Below are 24548 nucleotides of genomic sequence, written 5' to 3'. Positions count from 1 at the left end.
AATTGATTGACATGGTCAGCATCGACAAGCTTTCTATCACCCTGCCAAGAACAATAAACAATATATTTGACTGTCTTCTGCTGAATCTGTCTTCCTAGGTGGCCAATTGCTTGAGCCCCCTGACCGCTCAAATGCATGAATGGGTTCTCAACGACTCTGTATTCGCCCATATCTTCAACTGGTGGGGTACACTGGCCATCAACATCTTTGCCACTCAGTTCAATGCAAAGTGCAAAAAGTTTTGTTTTCAAGCAGGGAGAGGCACTGGTTATTTGGGAGATGCCTTCATGGTGAAGTGGGATGCTGTCCTTCTCTATCTTTTTCCTCCCATATCACTCATTAAACAGACAATTGTCAGAATCCGCCAGTTGCGAGCAGATGGCATCCTGGTGGCGCTATGGTGGCCTTGGCAACCATGATTTACCACCCTCAAGAGCACCTTGTCTGATTTCCTGAGACTGCCTTCTTAACCATTCCTTCTGACTCAGGACAAAGGCAATGTCTGTCACCCCAACATCGAGTTGCTCCATCTCACGGTATAAAGAAGGTGCTCGAAAGGGCTAGGAAGCCTTCAGTCAAATTACTGTATTCTTATAAGTGGTCTGTTTTGACTAAGTTTGCTGAGCCCAGAGGTTTTGTTACTGTTCCAGTTTCCTTAGGGACCCTTCTTACCTTCCTACATTATTTGTTCAATCTGGGACTGGCGCATTCTACACTTAAAGTTTACTGTATGTTTCAGCCATTGTTTCGTATCAGCCTACGAGTTCAGACACTTCCCACTTATTCTCACACCCGACTATGAAGAGATTCCTTCAAGGTTTGCATAACATTCCACCTGTATGGCCTCCAATCTCTCAATGGTCTCCTCAGACTGTCTTGAAGGCTCTTACACATCCTCCATTCGAACCTATGGCTTCTACTGCTCTAAAACCTCTCCAAATGCTTTGTTTTTGGTGGCTATTACGTCTGCATGGAGGATGAGTGAGTTGGCTGCACTACGGGCTGATGCACCTTATGCACAGTTTCACTCCAATAAAGTCATCTTATATCCTGATGTCTCATTCCTTCCTAAAGTGATTTCGAATTTTCATGTTAATCAGCCTTTGAGTCTCCTAATGTTGTTTCCTAACCCTTCTTCAGATGTTGAACGGATGTTCAATTCCCTTGATGTTCGTCAGGCTTTGGCGTTTTATATTTCGAGAACTAAGGACTTCCACAAATCTCCAAGACTGTTTGTTTACTTCCACGGGCCTCGGAAAGGTCACCTGGTTTCTTGTCAGTCAGTTTCCAGATGGATAGTTTCTGCCATTGCTTTAGCCCACAAGCTGGTTGGCAAGACCCCACCAGATGTGTTGAGGGTGCATTCTATATTAGCCTTTCTCCCATGGCTACCTCTACTGCCTGGCTGTGTGGCACTGAACTTTCTGACATCTGTCAGTCAGCTAATTGGTCTACACCATTGACCTTTGTGACACATTACAGGCTGGATGTCAGAGCCAAAAAGGAAACAAGTTTTGGAAGGGCTGTGCTGACTTCATTTTTTCCGTGATAGCCCTCCTTCCGGTAAGTGAGCTTGCTAGTCACCCATTCGTGTGCATTCACAGAGACCACGAAGAAAGAGGGGTTACTTACCTGTAACCATGGTTCTTTGAGTGGTACTCTGTGAATCCACACATCCTGCCCAACCTCCCCGCTGTCCATCACAGCTTGCCTATAGCTTTTAATTATCAGAGCCATGACAGCGGCAGACATTCAGAACTGAGGTACCGCAGGTGGGCAGAGCATGCGCACCATGGGGAAACGTTTTATCGGTCAGTTAGTTAAGCTCTAGAATATTCTGAAGAGTCTTGTGCAGGTGCAGTTTAACCCATTTGTGTGAATTCACAAGAGTACCACTCGAAGAACCATGGTTACAGTTAAGTAACCTCTCTTTTCCCCCATTATAACTTTGAAAACATAACCTGAACAGACAGCAACTGTAGTTCTGTTCCTTTGTTTTGGCTGGATGGAAGATCTATATGGACCCATCTCCCTATGACTTTATGGAAAAAATGTTTATAGGCTAAGAGCCTGATCCTACTGACAATAAGAACCAGTGCTGAATTGTGTTTTTCTTAAATGATTTTTTAAAATCTTGGCTGCATGACACAAATGGAAGGGCAGGGTTTTTGTTTTTGTTTTTTTGCCCAGGAATCATGTTATTTGAATCCAAAGAGTGATATTTTACTATGCCGGCAGAGGGTCATTTATTTTACCATGGATTTAAAATCAATTTATTTCTAACAATTCTGACATGTAAATCCCACTGTCCCTGTAAACTGCCTTGTGTACCACCATGACTGGAGCACAGGAGGCAGAGAAGGTGGTAGCTTGGAGGCCCCTTCTGGCTCCTGCTGCTGCCACCAGAGAATCAAAGGGGTAAAAGTAGAGGCTTAAAGTTTCCTTCACTGTTGCTGTGATCTGGAGGGCAGAAAAGTTGGTTGCTGCAGCAGCCTAGCTTCACCAGCCAGCAGCTCAGTGGCATAGCATCTGTTCAGCAGCAGCAACCAGGCTTACGCTGCAAATTAGGATGCAGTGGCCAGCATCCCCAGTTGTGCCATCTGGCTGGGGTGTGTGCCAGGTGGGAGGCTCCTCCCTGCTCATCTGGGCTTTCCAGTCTGAAATTTGGGAGCTCTCAGCCTGTGTGCACAAGGCAGTGGGGACAGTGAGAACACCAGTCTGATTGCTTACTTGTCAAACTGCTTGCTTACCTACCTGGCTCTCTGACACACCTGGAGCCTCCTCTCCCCACATGGAATACAGATGACTAGGACTCTATTACAATACGCTGCATTCTATAGAGGGTGGTTCAAATACCACCTGTTTATAATCTGTCATCTGACTATAAATCAATTGCATTTAAAAGGCAGCATATTGTAGGGTAAATGTCAAGTATAACAAGACTTGATGACTTCTGGTGTCCTGTGGACCTAGAAGGGCCTGGGTCTTGCTGATTGGCCACCTTACAACAGGTGTGGTTGCCCAACCAGAAGGTGGTTGGCCCGCTTGGGTGCAGAGGGCAGTGGAAGTGGAAGTAGGTTTCACTACCTAGGGATTATACTTATTCAGCAGGCTCTATAAAGAGTGCCTGCTAAAGAACTATAATTTCCAGGAAGACCTACAATTCTCATGTAGCACTGTTGCAGCTTTATTTTTGTTTCTTACAAGAAGTGGTCTAAATCAAAAGTGAGCTAATCCTGGGTAGCTCTTTAGGAAATGTAAAAAAATTGGTCAAGAATTTTTTTTCATGAATAGATAGATTTCTAAATGTATCTGGAATAATATACTATATTATACTATACTATACTATACTATACTATACTATACTATACTATACTATACTATACTATACTATACTATACTATACTATACTATACTATACTATAATATAATATAATATAATATAATATATTCTCTTGTTTTGAGAACAATTCCTTATTAGAAGACCCCACCTCAAATCTGAGGGTGAAGAAAAAAACTGCCCCTGACTGAAAGTCCAGAATCATCCCATTCCATTGTCCTTCCCTAAAGTTAACCGGCATGATGACTTTCATATTGTATGATCAAAGTTTTGGAAGCCAAATTATTTCCTAGTATTTTTCTAAACAATCTTTGCCTTTCCCTACCCCTCAAAAGTTTCCATGTACAGTGAAGGAACCTCTCACTTTTTTTGGGTCACTGTTTGCAGGAAATGCTAATTTAGGGCAGATTCAGATATTTCTTTTTAACGGAAGCATCTTGCATTTGATCTTCATTTTCTTACCAAGTACCTACTCCTTAAGATGGTAGTAGTAGGCTACCAAATGAAGAGGCATTATTAAAGGAGATGGGGGAAAGGAGCTTGCCGGTGGGCAAAGCTTAGTGCCCAGCATACTTTGTTTCATGACCTAAATCCAATGGGAACATCCACATAGCATCCGCTTCTTCTTCCCCACAACTCTGGTGCTTCCAGAGCATGTTTTGGCATTTTTCTAGAGTGCACGGTAGCGTCAGAAAGGAGGACAGATTATCCTCCTTGCAGTTGCATAGACAGAAACTGAATGTCTACATGCAGTGAAATCACAGAGTGTAGCTTCTGATCTAAATATTTCCCAACATACTACATGGCTGAAACTTGTTTACCTTTGTTTTACTTTTATTTCCATAGGCGATAGCTTTTCATTTACATATTTAGAAAAATTTTCTTTACATTGGCTGAAAAAATAGAAAAATGAACATATGTAATGTGAACTACTCCTTTATAGTTAAAAACAAAGCATAGCATGTAAAGAACTTTCTGGGCACTTAATTACATAGGTGATAAATTGCCCCCAGCCAGGTGGGTACTTAATTTACTCACCTCAGAAGGATGGATGTCTGAGTCAACCTTGAGCCAGCTATATGAGATTGAACTCAAGTTGTGAGCAGAATCCTAGCTTCAGTACCACAGTTTAACAACTGTGCCATGAGGTTATTTATGTACAATGAATAGCTAAGCTATATTTTTCTCTACCATAGTGTCTTTAGAACAATGGATGTGTGTGGGGAAAAGTGTAGCACATGTCCTGTCCCATAGTCTTCCACTTCTCTAGGTGTTAGTGCTAAGAAACTACACCTTGCAGCTTTGAGGGATCAGCCATCAGATGTGAAGCTGTGCAGAGTTCACGGTTCTTCTCCAAGCCTTCTGTCTCTTGTTTCCATCATATTTTAAGCACTCAGATTATTTTACCATAAAATTGCATACTTTTAACCCTGCCTAACATACTCTGCCTATGACAGAGCCATTTCTCCCATATTTCTCCTACATACATACAAGACCTGTTATAAATGTATACTAAGTAGAAAATGGGTATTGTTTCCTTTTCTCACTCCTTGAAACAGCTTTTCTTGGCGTTTTTCAGTTATGTGAACCTTATAGTCTATTTCTGCAATCAAAAATAGAAAAGAGCTTTCCCATACATATTTGCATATTACCAAGGTGACTGTGATTAATTAGAGTCTTCAAATACTGCCCAACAGGGATTACCTGGTGCACCTGGACCTCCTGGACAACCAGGGCTGAAAGGAGATTCTCAATATGTTACTACAAAAGGTATGGTATGAAATATCATTTTTGAAAAAGTCTTTGCAGATCTGCAAATCTCCTATGATTTTGTCTCACAGAGAACATATTCTTCAGGTGCCAAAGGAGACCAAGGAGATCCAGGGATTCATGGAACTAAAGGAGAAGACGGCTTACCGGGCAGGGACGGTGTAGATGGTTTACCAGGACTTCCTGGGCCTCCAGTAAGTAGCCATACCTCCTTTCTTATGGCAATATACAGAAGAAAAAAGAATCAGTATGCAGAACTTTTCAGTTCTATTTCTTCTTCTGATTAATATTAGGTGTGGCTGTGAAGATGGCAAGCTGGTATTTATACATTTTTCCCTCAGCGAACCACGCCGGTCGATTTGCAAATATTCCTAAAGAGGATCGATTATGCCTGTTCTGCCATTTGGTTCCGGATACACTTGATCATATACTGTTTTCCTGCCCAGTTCATTTTTCCATTCGTAAGGCACTACTAGAACCCTGGTTATCTTCCCTGTCGAACACCCCTGAGATTTTTCTGAATGATTCTTCCTCCCGTATCACTGAAGCTGTCGCTATTTTTCTGCTTGAGATTCTTAAATTAACTTCCAAGTTATAACCCGTTGTGTTTATTGTTAGTAATCCCAGCTGTATTTATGCCAATAAAGGTTTGGAGAAAGAAGAAGAAGAAAAGAGTGGCAAGCTGGTATCTGTAATATGCAGTGAACTGGATCAAGTCTTGCAAATGAAAGACCATGGCTTTCTTTATTGAGTCAAACCATATCGTACTTGGTCTTCCTCTTTTCCTGCTGCATTCAACTTTTCCCAACACTATTGTCTTTTTCCAGTGAATCTTGCCTTCTCACTGAATAGCCTCATTTTTCCTTCTTGAGAGTGTTTGGGCTCAACTTATCTATTACCTGCTTACTTCTTCTTCTGGTGGCCTATGGCATCCATGAATTATCCAATACCTTATTTCAAATGAATTTCTCTTTTCTCATTTGTTGGGACAGTAGATGTTGGTAACTTGGGAGTACTCCTAAGTACTGGTCAGGCCAGAGGTCCTGGGCCAACTCAGAACTACAACTCGCTGACTCACTGGCAAAGACAGGCCTGAGGTTGCAAGAGCTGTTGTGACATTGTGATTCTCTTTGTGTGAGTGCAATAAAAGTCCCTGGAAGCTTAGGTGTGTCCATTCCTGTACAAGGGGGAGCTTGCTCATGATGATCCATGCTCTTGTAACCTTTAAGACTGTCTTTGAAGACAGCTATGAGCCAGCTACAGTCAGCTGGCCAGCTGTGGTCGTGCCAGTGTTCAGCCCCCCTTGACAAGTCAGGGAAGAATGTTATCTGCATGCAGAACACTTGGGGCCTGGAGTAGGGAAAACACCAGTCACACCCCCACAAGCACAGCTGCAGCCTTGGCCATACTAGAAATAAGAGAGAGCCAGGAGGAACAGAAAGACTCTGAGGAAGAATAGGAAGATGCACGTCAATGCCTGGCAACAACAGCAGCAGAAGACAAAGGCATGTTGCCAGAGGGAGATGGGGGAGAAGGTCATGAAGGTGTGTAGCCCTGTTCCACAAAAGCTATCAGGGTGAGACCAGGAAGCAAGGATTAGGAGGCAGGATGGCTGCAAATTCAGGGGAACTCCTTTCACCTTGTCTTCAATCCTCACCCTCTGCTTGATTCTGACACCGAACTTAAAGCCTAGCTGGCTTAGGCACCTGCTGCTGTCAGAGCTTTAGTTACATGGACCCAGCCCTGCCACCCAACTCTTCACTCTTGCAAAGGTCAAGGGCTAGAGGGAGAAGCACCAGAATGGTGAGAGACTGCCCCCTGTTGGGGCTTGGGCAATTTTATTCAATGGACATTCTCTGCAAGCCACACTTAACTACCTAAGGAGTGAAAGAACTCCTGGGGAACTAAGGAGCTAGCATAATGCTGAAATTTTAACCAGAGGCTTTGGGCAGGAGCTAGGCCTGGAGTGGGGACTGGACTATTGGCTACCCAGGGAAGGGGCCTGAGTTCACAGGGACTTTTTTCTGTTCCTCCTTTGGAGGGTCCTGAGTCACCTCAGGGCTGGAGTATGGCAAGCACACAAGAAGTACAGACTTTCTGTGTGGTCAGGCCAGAGGTCCTGGGCCAACTCAGAACTACAACTCCCTGACTCACTGGCAAAGGCATTGTGATTCTCTTTGTGTGAGTGCAATAAAAGTGAAGTTCTATCAGTACTTATGGTCTCATCATGGACGGAGCGGCAGGGGCCACTCACAACAACACTGCACACGTTAACTAATGTAGAATATGGTCATCATGTTTTTACTAGTGCAGCCAAATCCATGCATATCATGTTACTTTTAAGAGAGCTTATTTGGCTCCCCATTCACTTATGGGCCCAATTCAGTGTTTTAGTAGTTGTTTTTAAAGCCTTAAATGTCTTAGGACATAACTGTTGGAAAAGATGTCTAACTCCCTTACTAACTTGACCATCTACCCCTAAGACCCCCCCACACACACACACACCTTCTCCCACATGTCTGTACATTAAGCCATCCTTTGAGACCCTAATTCAGTTATCCTCTCTGAATGAAATGGCATTGTTACCAGAGAAGGAGCATTTTGAATAATGCAATTATGGGATTATTTGTTTCCTTGTTTGCTTGCTTTATTTATAGGATGCCTTTCTTTTGACAAGAGGACCCAAAGTGGATCACAATATTAAAAGGCATAAATTTAAAAACATAATCGCTTAACACTAAAAAAAGGTTAAGCTATACACTAATTAAAATACAGTCGAATAATTAAAAGCAAGTAAACATTAAAAACTAAAAATGTTACTATTAAAAATTAAAAATTCATTTAATGCCATCCTTGTATCTTTTTGTGCCTAGAAAAGACTTTTGCATTCAGCCAAGTATTTAATGAATTCATTAAGTCTGAAGCATTCCATTTTAAAATCTGTTCCTGAATTTTGGTTTTGTTGCATTTGATGTTTTGATTTATTGTTTATTTGGACTTCAGTTGTATATTTGTTGATTCAATAGCCGTCCAGACAACAGTACCCATACTAGCTTTTGTTAATTGCTGTGGCCTGGAAGACAGATTCAGCAGTGTCTTAGAACTCAATATACTAATGAAGCAGTGAAGCAGGTGATGTAAAGGCCAAAATAGATTGTAGTAAGTAATTCATGGTATTTCACTTTCCTTACAGGGTGATGGTATAAAAGGTGAATTAGGGGATCCTGGTGAACCAGGCCCATCAGGCCTTAAGGGTTTTCCAGGCGAACCTGGTCAGCCTGGGATTGGCTTGCCGGGTCTAAAAGGATATCGAGGCATTCCAGGTGATCCAGGCATATATGGCAATCCTGGATCTCCAGGCCCTCCAGGCCCTCCAGGCTCTCCAGCTGAAATAGGTATGTATGAACCTTCTGAGGACACAGAACCTTTACAATCACATTTGAAATTTTGAGAAAACAACAGTCATTAAATGGCTATTTTGTGGCCAGGATCATTCACAAAATGTCAAGAAGGTACCAGCTAGATGTCGTAAAACAGAAAATGATCATTCTTCAGCGTGGTCTCTGTGAATACACACACAAGGCTTAAATCAGTGCCTGCGCTGGACCTCTCAGAATTTTCTAGCCATCTGGCTAGGAACCTCTCACTTGAACTTCACTATATTTCTTGGATTTTTCTCAAAAATTTTCGGTATTTTTTCGACCACGGACTGTTTTTGACCTCATTCATATCTGTTGCCCTGACCATGGACTGCCTTTGACTATTCTCTTGCCTACCGCTTGGATTTATTGCTTCCGGGCAATTTCCCGCTCATTAGTGGGCCATGTGCCGTTGATTACCAATCCAGAACAGTAAGACTGCTCTATTTACTAACCTGCTTATGTCCCGGTTCGGTCCCTTCAGCCACTGTATCATCTGTTCCTGCAAGCTACCCTTTCACGGCGGACACAGTTGTTGTCTTTTTTGTCTTGGGGAGTCTCAGCAGCCAGACAATTGCAAGCACTGTAAAAATTTTACAAAAGCAGCAATTAAAGCTCGCCAACAGAGACTAAAATGCCATCTGTGGGATAAGACTCTGTCAGCATCTCAGCCGTCAGAAATGGAAATTGCTTCACCTTCTGCCACACCAGGTTCTGAAGTTTGTGCAGCTTCTCCTCAGTTGCCTTCGGCTGTTGTTAAAGAAAAACCCGCCAAAAAATCTGCAGGTTTAAAGAAAACTTCCACCTTGATGTCAAAGGCATCCTCCTCTGCCTCTACCAAGAGCACCAAACAAACCAAACCGAAGGGTTTGTCTAAACCTAAAGAGTCCCTCAAACAGTTGCCTCCAATCTCGGCATCGGTGCCTTCTCCTATCTTAGAAGACTCTTCCCGGGATCGGGAATCAATGTCTGAGGTACCTGCTTCACTACCTCCTAGACAAGTGGAGCCAATACTATCAGTGGGTCTGACATCTCCAACCCCGAGCCAACTTGTGCATGCCACCACAAGTTTGGCCTCTGGCCCAGATAGCCCTGAATCCACCGGGCTCCTTCTTTGGCATCAGTTCTCTCAAGACGGACTTCGCCTCCACGCAAAAGAACTAAGAAGGCTAAGCATTTGACTCCTGACCGGTACCGCTTCTCTCATCGTTCATCTCGATGTCGACATAAGAAACACTATGATTCTGACGACTCCGAAACTGACAGAAGGAAGCGTCATCACCGATGTAGACGGGATTACTTCGAGTCTGAATCCTCCTCGACGTTGAGAGACCATCATAGAAAGAAGAAGAGATTGAGACCTTCATATTCCTCAACATCCTCCTCTTCTGTTTCTACATCTCCCTGTTGATGGCAACACTGAAAAATTGTCGACGTCAGTAAGAATGGTAAACGAATACATCGTCCCAGGACTACACAGACTCAGCAAGAACCCATACCACCCTTTTCGGCATCAACAGTAACAGTATCTTCTAGACATGCTAAGTCCACATCTACTGCCATAGAGAAATATCACAAAAGACATCACTCACCTTCCACATCGGAGGAAGAGGCAGACTTCTCAGCAACCTCCTATCCTCCTGATTATGACACTCATCCTGAGGCATCAGCTGATGATTTACCTGAAGGAGAAATAATGGGTTCAGATGCAGCTGACCCTCACCCCTCATCTCCATCTGAGGACTTTTCCTCTTATATACAAATGCTGTCCAGATTGGCTAAGACATTAAAGCTGGACACACAACAAACTAAACCACCGACTGAAGACTTAATTTTCGGTGAAATTAATCAAGAGCGCACTCCACCGCTTAGCCTGGCATTCATCCTTGCCCTTATGGACCTCATAGAAGATGCTTGGAATCATCCATCTGCCTCTGCACCGATTTCAAGACGTACAGAGAATCTTTATTGGGTCCATGGAGAGGACACCAATTTTCTTCTAAAGCATCTTGTGCCCAATTCTTTAATTGTGGAGACAAGCTCCTCTAGAACAAACTCCAAAGTTCATGTTACGCCAACCAATAAGGAAGGGAGAAAGTTGGAAGCTTTGGATAGGAAGATGTACTCGTTAATTTCCTTCCTTCTCAGGGTGACAAATTACTTAACTGTGTTGAGCGCTTACCAGAAACAACTATGGTTGAGGATCCTCCCGGCTCTGAAATTAACACCTGAAGACATACGCCAAGGTTTCATTAACACTTACGAGGAGGCTCAAACAGTCTCAAAACATTAGAGACTAGCAACACGTCATGCTGCTGCTGCTGCTGCCACCAAGGTTCTGATGTCTGCCGTCACCCTCAGACATCACGCTTGGCTTAGGTCCACCATTATCATGGACTATTTCAAAACAAGAATAGAGAATCTGCCCTTTGATTCTATGGGCCTTTTCAACGAAAAAACAGACAGTAACTTGGATGAACTTCATAAAATGAAGAAAACTGGCAAGTTATATTCCGTGGAACAGCAACCAAGATTTTCAAAATATCAGTGGCGTAAACCTTACTCACAGTATTCCCAATCCTCTCAATACTCACAATCTTCACAATCCTTCCGTCCCTTTAAAGGCCAAGGTCCATCCAGATCATCACAGGGAGCATCTTCTTCATCCGCTTTTCGCTCCCAGTCCACACAACGTCGGCAATCTTATGAACCTCCTGCAAAGAAATCAAAACATTATCTTTGACTTTCCCTTACCTCTGACCAGATGGAACCATCCAACACGACTTACAAAACTGGGCAGATATAACCACAGATGCCTGGGTACTGAACATCATTCGCTCAGGATATCAGCTGGAACTAATAGAACATCCTCCTTTGGGACAGGTAAAATTCAAGCTCTTCAACCCTGTCCTAGAAGAGGAAAATTGCACCCTGTTACAGAAACATGCCATCCAAAAGGTACCCAGAAGAGATATGAAAAACGGGTTTTATTCTCGCTACTTTGCAGTCCCAAAGAAAGACAGGGGGGGGATCAGACCAATCTTAGATCTAAGGGAGCTGAACATGTACCTCCATGCAAAACTCTTCAGGATGGACACCCTAGACTCCATCATCCACTTATTGAGAAAAAAGGACTGGTTTGTGGTAGTAGATCTCAAAGATGCCTACTTCCATGTAACAATCCATCCAAACCACAGAAAATACCTTTGGTTTGTATTCCAGAACACCATTTACCAGTACCTGGCTCTCCCATTCAGGTTGTCCACAGCGCCAAGGACATTCACAAAGTGCATGGCGCCAGTGGCAGCATTCTTACGTCTACAGGGAATCCAGGTTTATCCGTATATAGACAACTGGCTAATCGCCTCTCCATCCAGACATCAAGCCATCAAAAACACCAACTTCGTTCTACACACTCTAAAGCAGTGGTCAGGGAACAGGGGTAAATTATCCCAAATGGGATAAAAATGAAAATTCTGGGGGTAATGAGGATGAGCAGAGCCCCAGTACTGATGCTCTCATATCCAAGATGAAGCAATATCATTTCTCCAAAACCTGAAGTTTTCAAGTAAGTTGAAGCTTTCAAAGTAATTCTGAATAGATTCAAAAAGATTTTGAATTCAAATAATGTATGATTTCCTTCCTTTCAAATCAAGGGGGTAATGCTGATGTATATACATTTTGGGGGGGGGGAAGGTAAAAAAGTTCCCTGATCCCTGCTCTAAAGAGTCTAGGCCTCACAATCAATAAAAAAAACCACAATTCTCACACCGTCCAAAGTCATAAATTATATAGGAGCCAGACTGGACTCCAACGTAGGTTATTCCTTCCCTCAGAAAGAATCAAAAAGATAAAGACTGCAGTACGCAAGTTCAAACCAAACAAAACGGTATGTGCTCAAAAGGCTCAACACCTTCTAGGACTCATGGCATCCACAACACCTGCCTTGGCCCACGCAAGACTAAAGATGCGCTCCTTACAATGTGGTTTCTGTCCCTCTTCAATCCCGTTCATGATAGCCAAAGAAAAAGACTTCGTGTTTCTCTGAAACTTGCACATCAACTACAGTGGTGGACTTTCCTCCCACATCTCATGATAGGCTGTTCCTTCAGACCTCTCCGACTCACAATCCAAGTCACAATGGACGCCAGCTCCATTGCTTGGGGAGCACATTGCGGTCATCATCAGATTCACGCTTTGTGGTCCCAACAAGACAGGAACCTGCACATCAATCATCTAGAGCTTCTAGCAGTCACAAAAGCGTTCAGAGCCTTTCTACCTCTAATACATGGTTGTGGGGTACAGCTGGTCACCGACAACACCATGGCCATGTAGTACATCAACAAACAAGACAGGACACACTCCAAATCCCTTCTGTTTCTACAATTCACCTGTGGGAATGGTGCTACCAACACCATATCTTTCCAGTAGCCATTCACATTTCCACTGCAGACAACAAGACAGCAGACAAACTCAGCAGGCTGACATCTCAATCACATGAATGGGAGCTGGACAACGAGATATACACCTCCCTCTGCCACCGCTGGGGATATCCCAGGGTGGATCTGTTTGCAACTCGTCTGAACAAAAAATGCAGACTTTATGCTTCCAGGGCAGGTTGTGGAATGGACTCTCTGGGGGACGCATTCATGATCCCTTGGAGCAAGGGCCTACTCTACCTCTTTCCTCCAGTCCCTCCGGTACAGAGAATCCTCATCAAGTTACGTCAGACAAGATCAGAAGCCATACTAATAGCACCATACTGGCCTCAACAAGCATGGTTTCCTACACTGCAAGTGTTGGCTTCGGATATGATCAGGCTTCCACCTCTGCCACATCTTCTCACGCAAGATGCCGGCGCTGTTCTCCATCCAGATACGGAAACACTACATTTGACAGCGTGGAGGATCTCCCCTCGATCAAAGAGGTACTAGATAGTGCCAGGAAGCCTTCTACTACTCGCCTATACTTTTATAAGTGGAAGAGTTTTGTTAACTTTATAGAAACTAGACATCCGCAAACTTCTCCAGTGACACTTTCCACTTTGCTACAGTATCTACGTTATTTGTTTGATCTCAGCCTTTCCCTTTCGACTCTGAAAGTTTACACAGCAGCTATTGTATGCTTTCAACCCAGGGACTCTAGTTCAGCATGCCTATTTTCCCATCCTATGCTTAAGGCATTCCTTAAGGGCCTGAACAACCTTAGACCACCTACAAAGGCACCTACACTTCAATGGTCTCTTCAGGTGGTTCCCCACGCCTTAACTCAACCACTGTTTGAGCCTATGGCGACTTGTGACCTTCAATTGCTATCATTTAAAATGTTATTCCTTGTAGCTATTACATCGGCGAGGAGAGCTAGCGAACTTGCGGCTCTTCGCTCAGACCAACTTTATCTACAATTTTTTAGAGACAAAGTTGTATTACACCTGGACTTGTCCTTTTTACCTAAGATGGTTTCAGGCTTTCATGTAAATCAACCACTCATATTTCCCACTCTCTTCTCTGACCCAAAAACTGATGCTGAGCCCATGCTCCACACCCTGGATGTCAGAAAAGCCTTAGCATTTTATGTTTCCTGCACCATGGACTTCCGTTCTTCGCCTAGACCAGGAGTATCCAACCTTTCACCTTCCCTGGGCCACATTAGAAGATGAAAACTTGGTTTGGTTTGGGCCGCACATAAAATAAAATAACAGTAACGATACCTGATCATGAAAAAAAAACCATAGAAAACATAGTTAACATATTAAACTTACTTGGAAATGAAGTTAATGAGATGTTTGACATTGTTTCTCAGGGAGTAAAATACAAAGTTGAGCTGGCAGCACACAACAGTTGTACAGAGGGAAACATGTCCTCCATCATCAAAATGCCAGCTACCACTACAACCACAAACACACACACCATTTGTACATGGGCCTGGTAGGAAAAATTGCCATTAGTTCCGTATACTGTTATATCAGTGTGCATAAATGTGAATATCAAAAAGGCACTTCATACACACAGTGGCTTCCTCAATTATAATTTTGTGACATTGTGTGAAATTACTTATTCATTATAGCGCACACACAAACGTCATGTCCACATTTTTTTAAAGGGAGTTTTTTAATGTGGGCATAGCAGTGGCAGTGTGAATTTTATTGCATGCAGCTGCTCCTAGCCTGTGTGCCTTGGGCAAAAAACAATTGCTGCTGCAACAGAAATTACCACGCTGGTATTATTCAGCGTGATCACAGGCTGGGTGCAGGGATTGTGCCTTAATAGCTGGCTTTTGTTTCCGGCAAATAAGCAGTCTTTGCAGAGAAGCGCTCTTTGGATTGGTTCCCTCTCCTCCGCATCAAACGTGTTCCAGCACAGGGTGGGGCTGAGGGGGACACACTGCCCACCTTCTCGCGCCTACCTGAGGCCTTTATGGCATTTCTCTGCCGCTTGGAGCTCGCCATGGCGGGTGGGGCTTTGTGCTGCTTCCCTCTTGCCTGACAAACCGGGGCGCTTCTCTGCAGAGCCAAGGCGATGCCTCCTCCACTCCCACAGGGCGGAGGCAAAGCCCGGCTGCACCTTTTGTTGTTTTTCTCCCAGCAGGGAGAGAAGAGGAGCAGACGGGAGGCAGCGGCTCCAATGCGTTCCGGCTTGCAAACAGCCCCGGGAGCCTGAGCAGGAAGAAGCGGGGAGGGAAGACGAGGGGATAGGAGGCAGCGGCGCCACCGCGTTCCAGCTCCCAAACAGCCCCAGGAGCCCGAGCAGGAAGAAGCGGGGAGGGAAGAGGCGGGGACAGGAGGTAGCGGCACCACCGCGTTCCAGCTCCCAAACAGCCCCGGGAGCCTGAGCAGGAAGAAGCGGGGAGGGAAGATGAGGGGACAGGAGGTAGCGGTGCCACCACGTTCCAGCTCCCAAACAGCCCTGGGAGCCTGAGCAGGAAGAAGCGGGGAGGGAAGAGGCGGGGACAGGAGGTAGCGGCACCACCGCGTTCCAGCTCCCAAACAGCCCTGGGAGCCTGAGCAGGAAGAAGCGGGGAGGGAAGAGGCGGGGACAGGAGGTAGCGGCACCACCGCGTTCCAGCTCCCAAACAGCCCTGGGAGCCTGAGCAGGAAGAAGCGGGGAGGGAAGAGGCGGGGACAGGAGGTAGCGGCACCACCGCGTTCCAGCTCCCAAACAGCCCTGGGAGCCTGAGCAGGAAGAAGCGGGGAGGGAAGACGAGGGGATAGGAGGCAGCGGCGCCACCACGTTCCAGCTCCCAAACAGCCCCAGGAGCCCGAGCAGGAAGAAGCGGGGAGGGAAGAGGCGGGGACAGGAGGTAGCGGCACCACCGCGTTCCAGCTCCCAAACAGCCCTGGGAGCCTGAGCAGGAAGAAGCGGGGAGGGAAGACGAGGGGATAGGAGGCAGCGGCGCCACCGCGTTCCAGCTCCCAAACAGCCCCAGGAGCCCGAGCAGGAAGAAGCGGGGAGGGAAGAGGCGGGGACAGGAGGTAGCGGCACCACCGCGTTCCAGCTCCCAAACAGCCCCAGGAGCCCGAGCAGGAAGAAGCGGGGAGGGAAGAGGCGGGGACAGGAGGTAGCGGCACCACCGCGTTCCAGCTCCCAAACAGCCCCAGGAGCCCGAGCAGGAAGAAGCGGGGAGGGAAGAGGCGGGGACAGGTAGCGGCACCACCGCGTTCCAGCTCCCAAACAGCCCCGGGAGCCTGAGCAGGAAGAAGCGGGGAGGGAAGACGAGGGGACAGGAGGTAGCGGCGCCACCACGTTCCAGCTCCCAAACAGCCCTGGGAGCTCGAGCAGGAAGAAGCGGGGAGGGAAGACGAGGGGACAGGAGGCAGCGGCGCCACTGTGTTCCAGCTCCCAAACAGCCCCGGGAGCCCGAGTAGGAAGAAGCGGCCGACCGGGGGGAGAAGGGTTGGGTTGCGTGGCGGCGGCGGCAGTGACGCGCCTGCCCTGGATGAGGTCAGAGCTGGGCCGCATTACAAGCTGACCTGGGCCGCATGCAGCCCGCTGGCCGCGGGTTGGACATGCCTGGCCTAGACTGTTCCTCTGTTTCTATGGCATTAAGAAAGGGCCTCCAGCATCTTCCTCAACCCTCTCTAGATGGCTCGTCTCTACTATTTCCTTGGCATATGAAATCCAACATAGGAATCCACCTGAAGGCCTTAGGGCTCATTCCACCAGAGCCATGGCTACTTCTACAGCCCTCCTACGTGGCATTTACATTCCTGACATCTGTAGGTCTGACACTTAGTCCAATGTCTCCACCTTCATAACTCACTACAGTCTAGACCTGAGGGCTAAAAAGGAGGTGAGCTTCGGAAGAGCAGTGTTGACATCTATACTTCAGTGACGTCCCACCTTCCAGTAAGTGGGCTTGCTAGTCACCCTTTTGTGTGTATTCACAGAGGCCATGATGAAGAAAGACAGGTTACTTACCTGTAACCATGGTTCTTCAAGTGGACCTCTGTGAATTCACACAATCCCACCCTGCCTCCCCACTATCCGTCACTGAACATGTCTAGCATAGCTCAGGCTATTGTGGCGGATAAATGGAACTGGAGGCTGAGGCGGGTGCAGCATGCGCTATTGGGGGCAACTTAAACTTTGTTACTTTTCTCTTTAAGCTCTAGAAAATTCTGAGAGGTCCATCGCAGGTGCTGATTTAACCCTTTTGTGTGAATTCATAGAGGTCCACAAAGAACCATGATTACAGGTAAGTAACCTGTCTTTATACATTTGCTTCTGGATCCCAGTGAAACTTTCAAATCATGGTAAAAAGACAAGGGGGAGAAGGTTTCCTTTGCTCTATCCTGTGGAGAACACTCCCAAAGCTGACATTAGGGGGGAGATGTCAGCAAAATAATGGTAACAGATAAAATTCACACATCTGAAGCAAACCGGGATGCCAAAAAGAAACCCCATTTGTCAAGTATCACACTGTTTTACCCTACAAGTAAAAAAGAATTAGCAAGAGATTGCTTGCGCCTCACAACCAAAATCTAACTTGAGCCCATTGTCTTGCACTCTGGGATGATTGAGAACAGATCTTGCCCCTCCTCTGTATGACGGCCTTTCAAGTATTCGAAAAGTGTTATCATATCTCCCCTCTGTCTTATTTTCTCAAGGCTAAACTGGCCCAGCTGTTTCCGTATTTCCTCAAAGGCTTAGTTTTCAGGCCCCTGATTATTCTTGTTACCCTGCTCTGAACTTGTTCCAGTTTGTTCCAAGCATCCGTCTTGAAGTGGACACAGTACTCAAGATGAGGCCTAACCAGTGCTAAATAGAGGGGAACTAGTATTTTACAGGATTTGGAGACTATACTTCTATTAATGCAGGTTGAAAAAACATTTGGCTTTTTTGTAGCCACATCACACTTCTGGCTCATATTCAGCTTGTGATCTACAACGATTTCAAGATCCTTCTCGCTCGTAGTATTGCTGAGCCAGGTGTCCCCCATCATGTAACCTAGTTAGCTTGCTAATCAGAATATCATGGAGCACTTTGTTAAAAGCTTTGCTAAGGTCAAGATATATGATGACATTCCCTCTGTCTATCAGGGAGGGTTCCTGCACAAAATGAGATCAGATTAGTCTGGCAGAATTTGTTATTAAGAAATCTGTGTTGGCTTCTACTTATTAGTACTTTGCTTTCTAGGTGTTTGCATAGTGGCCACTTTATGATGTGTTCCAGAATTTTCTCTGGAATTCATATCAGGCTGACTGGTCTTTAGTTCCCAGGTTCCTCCCTTTTGCCCTTTCTGAAGATAGGGATTATTATTGTTAATGTTATTATTGTTGCAAATTCTGATCCGTTTGGTCCATTCCTCTTATTGGGTGCAAGGCTTCATCTACCCTTAACTCTGTGCTTGCATCTCCCTCCCTCTTCCAATTCAGTTTAAAGCCTCCCTGATGAAGTTCTTCATGCTGTGGCCAAACACATTCTTCCCAGTCCTTGTTTGATCCAAGCCGTCTCTTGGTAGCAGTCCTTCTTCCAGGAAGCTTAGCCTGTGATCCCAAAAACCAAATCCGTCATCGACACAACTTTCATAGCCAGTCATTAACTCAGAGTATCTTCCTTTCTCTTTCTCTTCCTCTTCCGAGCACCATCAGCAGTGCCCCCTTTGACAGCTTTTGCTGTTGAAGAGTTCTATCAATGTAGGCTTAATCTTCCCTTATAGCCTTGAGTGTGGCTACTCGCCACTCCAGGTCTCTGACTTTCTCTTCCAACAGTGCCACAAGTTTACACACTTCCATGTATACAGCATTTTGCAATCAGGAACAAAGACAGACATAGCACAAATTTTCCAGGTAACTACAACTGAATTCTCTCCACCCTCCATAATCCCTTCTAGCTTTTTTACTTTCAACTGTTTGTGTAGGATACCTGTCCCTCTTGTTTTGTTAGTTTAAATGTAGTTGTACCTATATCCAAAGGAACCAAAAATAATTCTTAGGGGCCTCTCCCTTGGTCTCCTTCCTATCTCTCCCATGGCAAACTCCCTGTTTGCTGTCCTGGTTGCGAGCTCCCTGGGTCTGCCTTTAGCTTTATTTGTCAGCTGTGCTCTGCCCAGAGTCAGGAATCAAAAAGCCCTCCCAGAACTTACAGCTGCTACTTATAGTCCTCAGCAGTAATCAGGACATTCCCCTTTTTTGTTAGGCCAGTCACATGGCTCTTCCTGTTAAGGACACACCCCTCCCTGTTCTGCTCATCATGCTGCTGAGCTCACAGCTCTTCTTGTTATGGACACACCCCTTCCTGTTCGACTGAGCACATGGCTCTTTAAGTAGAGCATGTGGTGCTTCTGTCTACGCAATTCCTAGGAGTTACTTCAGGCCCTTCCTTGGTGTTACTACAGAGAACATCCACTTATCTCTCAGTCTGTCTCCTTGGTCTCTTTCCTATCTCTCCCATGGCAAACTCCCTGTTTGCTCTCCTGTTCAGGAGCTCCAGTCATGAGCTCCCTGTGTCTGTCTTTAGCTTTGTCTGCTGTATTCTGCCTAGAGTAAGGAATCAAAAAAAAAAAAAAGGATATGTCTTGTGGATATGTTAAACAAATTTGAATCAATGGGCAACTGAGCACCCTTATAAACAGAATAGGCTCTAAAGCTGAGAAGTTATCAGCTCTGTCTCAGTTTGCAAGAACAATGGATGATGTACATCTTCAAAACTCAGGAGTGTCTGTATACTATTTAAATGCTTCTTTCCTTCATGTGTTTTGATAACATCCTCTAGGAGTCAAGTCAAATTTATGAGGGCCTATAGAGAATTGCTTCCTGGGGTTGTGGGTGCCTTTTCAGGAGACCTGTAGGTGACTGGACTCTCCTCTAGCCATAAGACACTGTTTGCCCAGGTGACTCCATGGCAGACCAATAGTTGATCATCGTCATAATTGTTGTTGCCGTTGTTTGTCGTCATAGTTGTCATCATTAGGAACAGCAGCACTGGAGTTGTTGAGCAGTTATAATTCTGAGGATAGCACAGGAGTATGGTACTCTGGATGTTTTTGACTGCAGTTCCTATGAACTTCAGATGTTTGGAGACTGTAACACTTTATAGTGTTAGGGCTGTTGAGAGTTGAAGCTCAACAACACCTTGAAGTTCACATTCACACATCCCTGGACTAAAAAAGATGGTGAAGTGTAACAACTGCTGCCCACTCCTAGAGTGGGGAAAGCAGGGAAGTCCTCCTCAACTATAAGTTCTATGAAGCCAAGATCAGATCTGCTAGAACTGGACTTTATCCCCATTGTTTAAGTGCGCCTACTCTAGAGCACCTTACAATGTGCAGGGTGCAAGGACAGGTTGGGTGCCTATCCAAACAGTACATAGGGGGGGCTGAATTAATTTTTCTATTCCCTCATCAAGTGCAGTCCTTGCCTGAGCCCAAGTTTCTTTCACTGGGCTCATACAGTCCACAGCTAGGATTTGGTTCTCAGCACTGACTCCAGCCAGCTGCCAACCTTTAGAGAGGGCTTCTACTGCCATAGACTCACAAATTCCCAGGTCCCCAAGTCCTTCCTGCCTTCACTGTAGGCTCTCCTTTTGGTGCTTCCTACTCCAGCACCTTAATTGGATTGGGTGGGGGGTGGGTCCCTAGTTGGTTTCTGGGACCTCCAAGGGATTAGTGAAGGGAGTGTTGTTGGTGGGCTGAAGATGGCAATACCTTTCCCATTCCTTGGTGACCTCAACTTGGAAGAGAAGAGAATGTGATCCATACACCAGCCCAGGGGTTCTGCTTAATCAGTATATTATTGTGGCGACCGCCCACATCACTCATGTCATTCACATTCATGGGCTGATTTGCAGGAACCTATGAGAGGGCTGGAGAGGTGGAGCCAGCAGCTACATGAGGCTTGGGTGGAGGAGTAGGAGTGAGATAGGGCTGATTAGTCAGAGAGGGTTAGAGAGATAGAGCTGATTACAGATATAGATAGTGAGGGTGGTAATGAAATTGCAAGTGAAAAGAACTATGTACTGAGAGAACTGTTGATGAACTGCTTATGTATACTGAAGATCTGAAAAACGTATGTTATTACTCATTCTGCTTCAATAAATAAGTTCTGTTTCTCTTCACAAGACAAGTGTTCTGACATACGTCATTTCTATTGTGGATTGAAGTAATCCACTGGTGGCAGTGAGAAGAGAATGTGACATACGCCTTTGTGAGGGAGTTATAAGCAGGGGCCACATGGGTAAACATCACAATTGGTGACAGCGGTGGGATATGTAGTGTTAGCCCTTGGTTTGGTGAAACAAGCAGGGGCCACATGGGTAAACATCACAATCATCTTCACACAGGGCATTAAACATGGGGTTCAGTTCCTCTGTTGCTTCTTCCCACTCTTCTGCCTCATAGAGGTCATTGAATATCCCCCCTCGTCCTCTTCTTCCTCCTATTTTAAATTGGGCCCAACTGGGCCCAGCCTCTACACCTTTGTCCAGACGTGACTCATCTGCCTCAGGTTTTTCTCCCCATCTCTGTCCTCCATATGTCTCTTTGCATCCTCCTGGCAACCTGTTGCTGGAGTTTCTGTCAGGCCCAACAGAGGGCATAGGATAAGGGCTGACAGCCTACTAGGGATGCCCAGAGCATTCCCCTGACATGGAGATTTTTTTTTACCCCCTTGCACAAACTCAGAAAACCCCCAGCAGTGAACAGAGGAAGTGAAGAGGATTCTGGCCACAATGTTTGGCTATTGTTTGGCAAATCTTACATTTTCTTGTTCTTTTCTCTCTCTCTTTTTTTTAAACTGTAGATTGTGGACAACAAATGGACATTTTTATTAGAGACAACAGAACTGAAACAATTCATTCAGGTAAAATAAATTAAATAGTACTGTTTGACAGTGTTGGGGGTATATAGACATTTTTCTAAAAGCTGTTTTTACTAAATGTCCTTGGTGACAGAAATAGCATTCTAAAACACCTATTGCAAACTGAAGAGATTTTAATTCGATAAACTAGTGTTCAGTATAATGAAAGTATCATTGCACAACTGTTGAAAATTCCAGTGAAAAACATTATATAAATTCTTCCTTCTTATGTATGGGACACACTTTAAGGATAAGATCATAGATTTTCAATAGATAACTCCAGTCCATTATCACTTCTTTCTCTGAATATATTAGGAGAAATTAAGAAAAAGCTTTGTGACTCTTAGTATTACACAAATGCAAGGGTAGCTTGCAGCTTGTACATTTTTAGTGGTCTGATAAAGGTATTGTCTACTCTTGCATTCCTGAATATATTACCCCATATGCTGGATTCTGGAGCACCAACATTGTTTTCCATCTTTCTGTGCACTGGGTGCAAACTGGATTGAGCAGAGTTGGCTGATGAATTGAACAGGAGGACCAGCCCCATAATTTTGGGACAAGACTAGATTCTTCTTGACCAATACAGTCACAAGTCATTTATGATTATTACTTTCAGACAGTATTGTTGCTGAGCAAAAAGGTTCACAAACATACATATATATTATAATATAAAATTTCTGAGCCTGAGCTTACGGTATCAGAGGTGTGTGTGTGTGTGTGTGTGTGTGTGTGTGTGTGTGTGTGTGTGTGTGTGTGTGTGTGTGTGTGTGTGTGTGTGTGTGTGTGTGTGTGAAATGTTATGCTATAATATTATGATTAATCTTGGAGAAGACAGATAACTTCCTTTTTGTTTCAACCCTTATTTTTTTATCTTCAGGGACTGGCTGTGTTATGTCCCCAAAAGGAGTACCAGGAAACCCAGGTCTGCCAGGACCAAGAGGTAAATATCTACAGTAGTTGCATCATCATATTAAACAGTACAATGTTTTACATAGCAAAAATACAAAAATCAAGTCTTTCAAAACGATATATCTTTTAAAGGGATATGTATGAAATTTGTTTATGAAATTACTCACTGAGCAAAATCCTGTTGGTAAACATTGTAAGGTGCTCTAGAGTAGGCGCACTTAAACAATGGGGATTTGGTGAGTCAGCTCCTCTATAAGTTTCATGGATTCTAATGGGCCTATTCTAACTGCAACTTCCTTTGGCATAGTGAGTCACAACAAGAGTAGGTCAATTTGAATCCATGAGATTTATGGAGGAATTGACTCACTAAATCCCTGTTGATTCATTCTAATGCAGTTTACTATGCTAAGTTAAATCTGATTTGCTTTTTCCTATAATTGATTATATCCATTCATATCTTTATCTGCACTATTTCAAGATCCTGTAGTTGTAGTATCTTTTCTTTGATATATGGCATGGATCAGTGAATCCCAACCTTCAGTCCCCAGATGTTCATGGACTAAAGCCTCCAGAAGCCTTCACCATTAGCTGTGCTGGTAAAGATTTCTGGGAATTCTAGCCCAAGAACATCTGGGGCCACAAGTTTGGGAACCACTGGAATAGAAGGAGATTTCTGGGCTTGTGCTGGTACAGTTTGTAACACTCAGCTATCCCTAAATAAAATAAAATAAAATAAAATAAAATAAAATAAATAAATAAATAAATAAATAAATAAATAAATAAATAAATAAATAAATAAGGAGAATATGAGGTTTGGACAGGGAGTCACTGTGGACACAAAGCTACCACCTTCCCCCTGAGGCAAGTCCCTTAAACCTCAGAAGTGCATAGAATCTGTTTCATGGACAAGCCTGACCTTAAAAGAAAACGTTTGTGTACTCTTACAGTACTTAAGCATGGGCTGTGTGTTTCCTCAGAACACACAACAGCTCAGTAAGGTAGGACTTCTCAATGGTAGCAAGTAGTGATCAATTCCATTCCACTGGATTTAAGTGTAAACCTGCTGTTCAGGAGATTAGTCATCGACGAGTTTTATAATTATTTTTTTATTAAGAAAATATAGATTCATAGAAACAGTTTGTTTGCAAAGCATTAGCATGAACATGTCCAAATATTTCAGTAGTTAAATAAAGCTGCTATTTCTTGTTAAAATAAGAAATACTAAAATCTAAGCTAAGGTAGACTATTCCCACCTCCTCCTTCTCCTTACCATGCTACATTCTGTAAGCATTCCTTCACATAGCACAATCTATGCGAAAAACTCCAAAAAGCTTGAGAAGCTAGAGGAAGCTCTAAAACACATCCCTCCATCCATCTTTTCTTACACCTCTCAGTCCTCCCACTTTTTACACTCAATATATGTAGACCAATTAACTTCAAAGAGGCGTAACACAACTCTCCACCCATAATTCTCATGATGTCCAGGTGCTTTATCTTGCTCCCAATTAAGATGGTATGTGTTGAGTCTTCACATGGGCCCTTCTTCATTCTTGCCTCCTTATCACAGTTCCTTCTGTAGCAGGCAAACTGAAAAAAAAAGTCTCACAGCCTGACACATTCCAATGCCTTAAAATCATTTCACATTGAACCTAACAGTCTCCATTTTCTCTGATTACAAACCCCACTCTCTTTCAGATCATCACACAGTTTTGCTGCAATTTAAAATTCTAGGATTAATTTACAGCCATGTCTGTCATTAATTATTTCAATATAGTGTGAAATTACAGTTAATATATAAGATTTCATCCACTCA

At 44.4% G+C, this 24548-nt stretch overlaps 1 protein-coding gene across 4 annotated transcripts in view; it reads left to right on the top strand.

The window, feature by feature from the left end:
• COL4A2 (collagen type IV alpha 2 chain) overlaps positions 1–24548 on the top strand; it is a 410505-nt gene that overhangs the window by 230099 nt on the left and 155858 nt on the right. For all 4 annotated transcript variants that reach the window (XM_072992602.2, XM_072992648.2, XM_072992721.2 and 1 more), the window contains 5 exons: positions 5038–5110; positions 5198–5304; positions 8304–8505; positions 21767–21826; positions 22704–22766. In XM_072992602.2, the coding sequence (XP_072848703.2) occupies positions 5038–5110; positions 5198–5304; positions 8304–8505; positions 21767–21826; positions 22704–22766 (505 nt within the window). The remainder of the gene's footprint in view (positions 1–5037; positions 5111–5197; positions 5305–8303; positions 8506–21766; positions 21827–22703; positions 22767–24548) is intronic.

Source organism: Pogona vitticeps, chromosome 1 (assembly GCF_051106095.1).
Source record: "Pogona vitticeps strain Pit_001003342236 chromosome 1, PviZW2.1, whole genome shotgun sequence".
Taxonomy (NCBI): domain Eukaryota; kingdom Metazoa; phylum Chordata; class Lepidosauria; order Squamata; family Agamidae; genus Pogona; species Pogona vitticeps.
The sequence above is the reverse complement of the archived record's forward strand: the minus strand, read 5'-3'. Positions and strand labels throughout refer to the sequence as shown.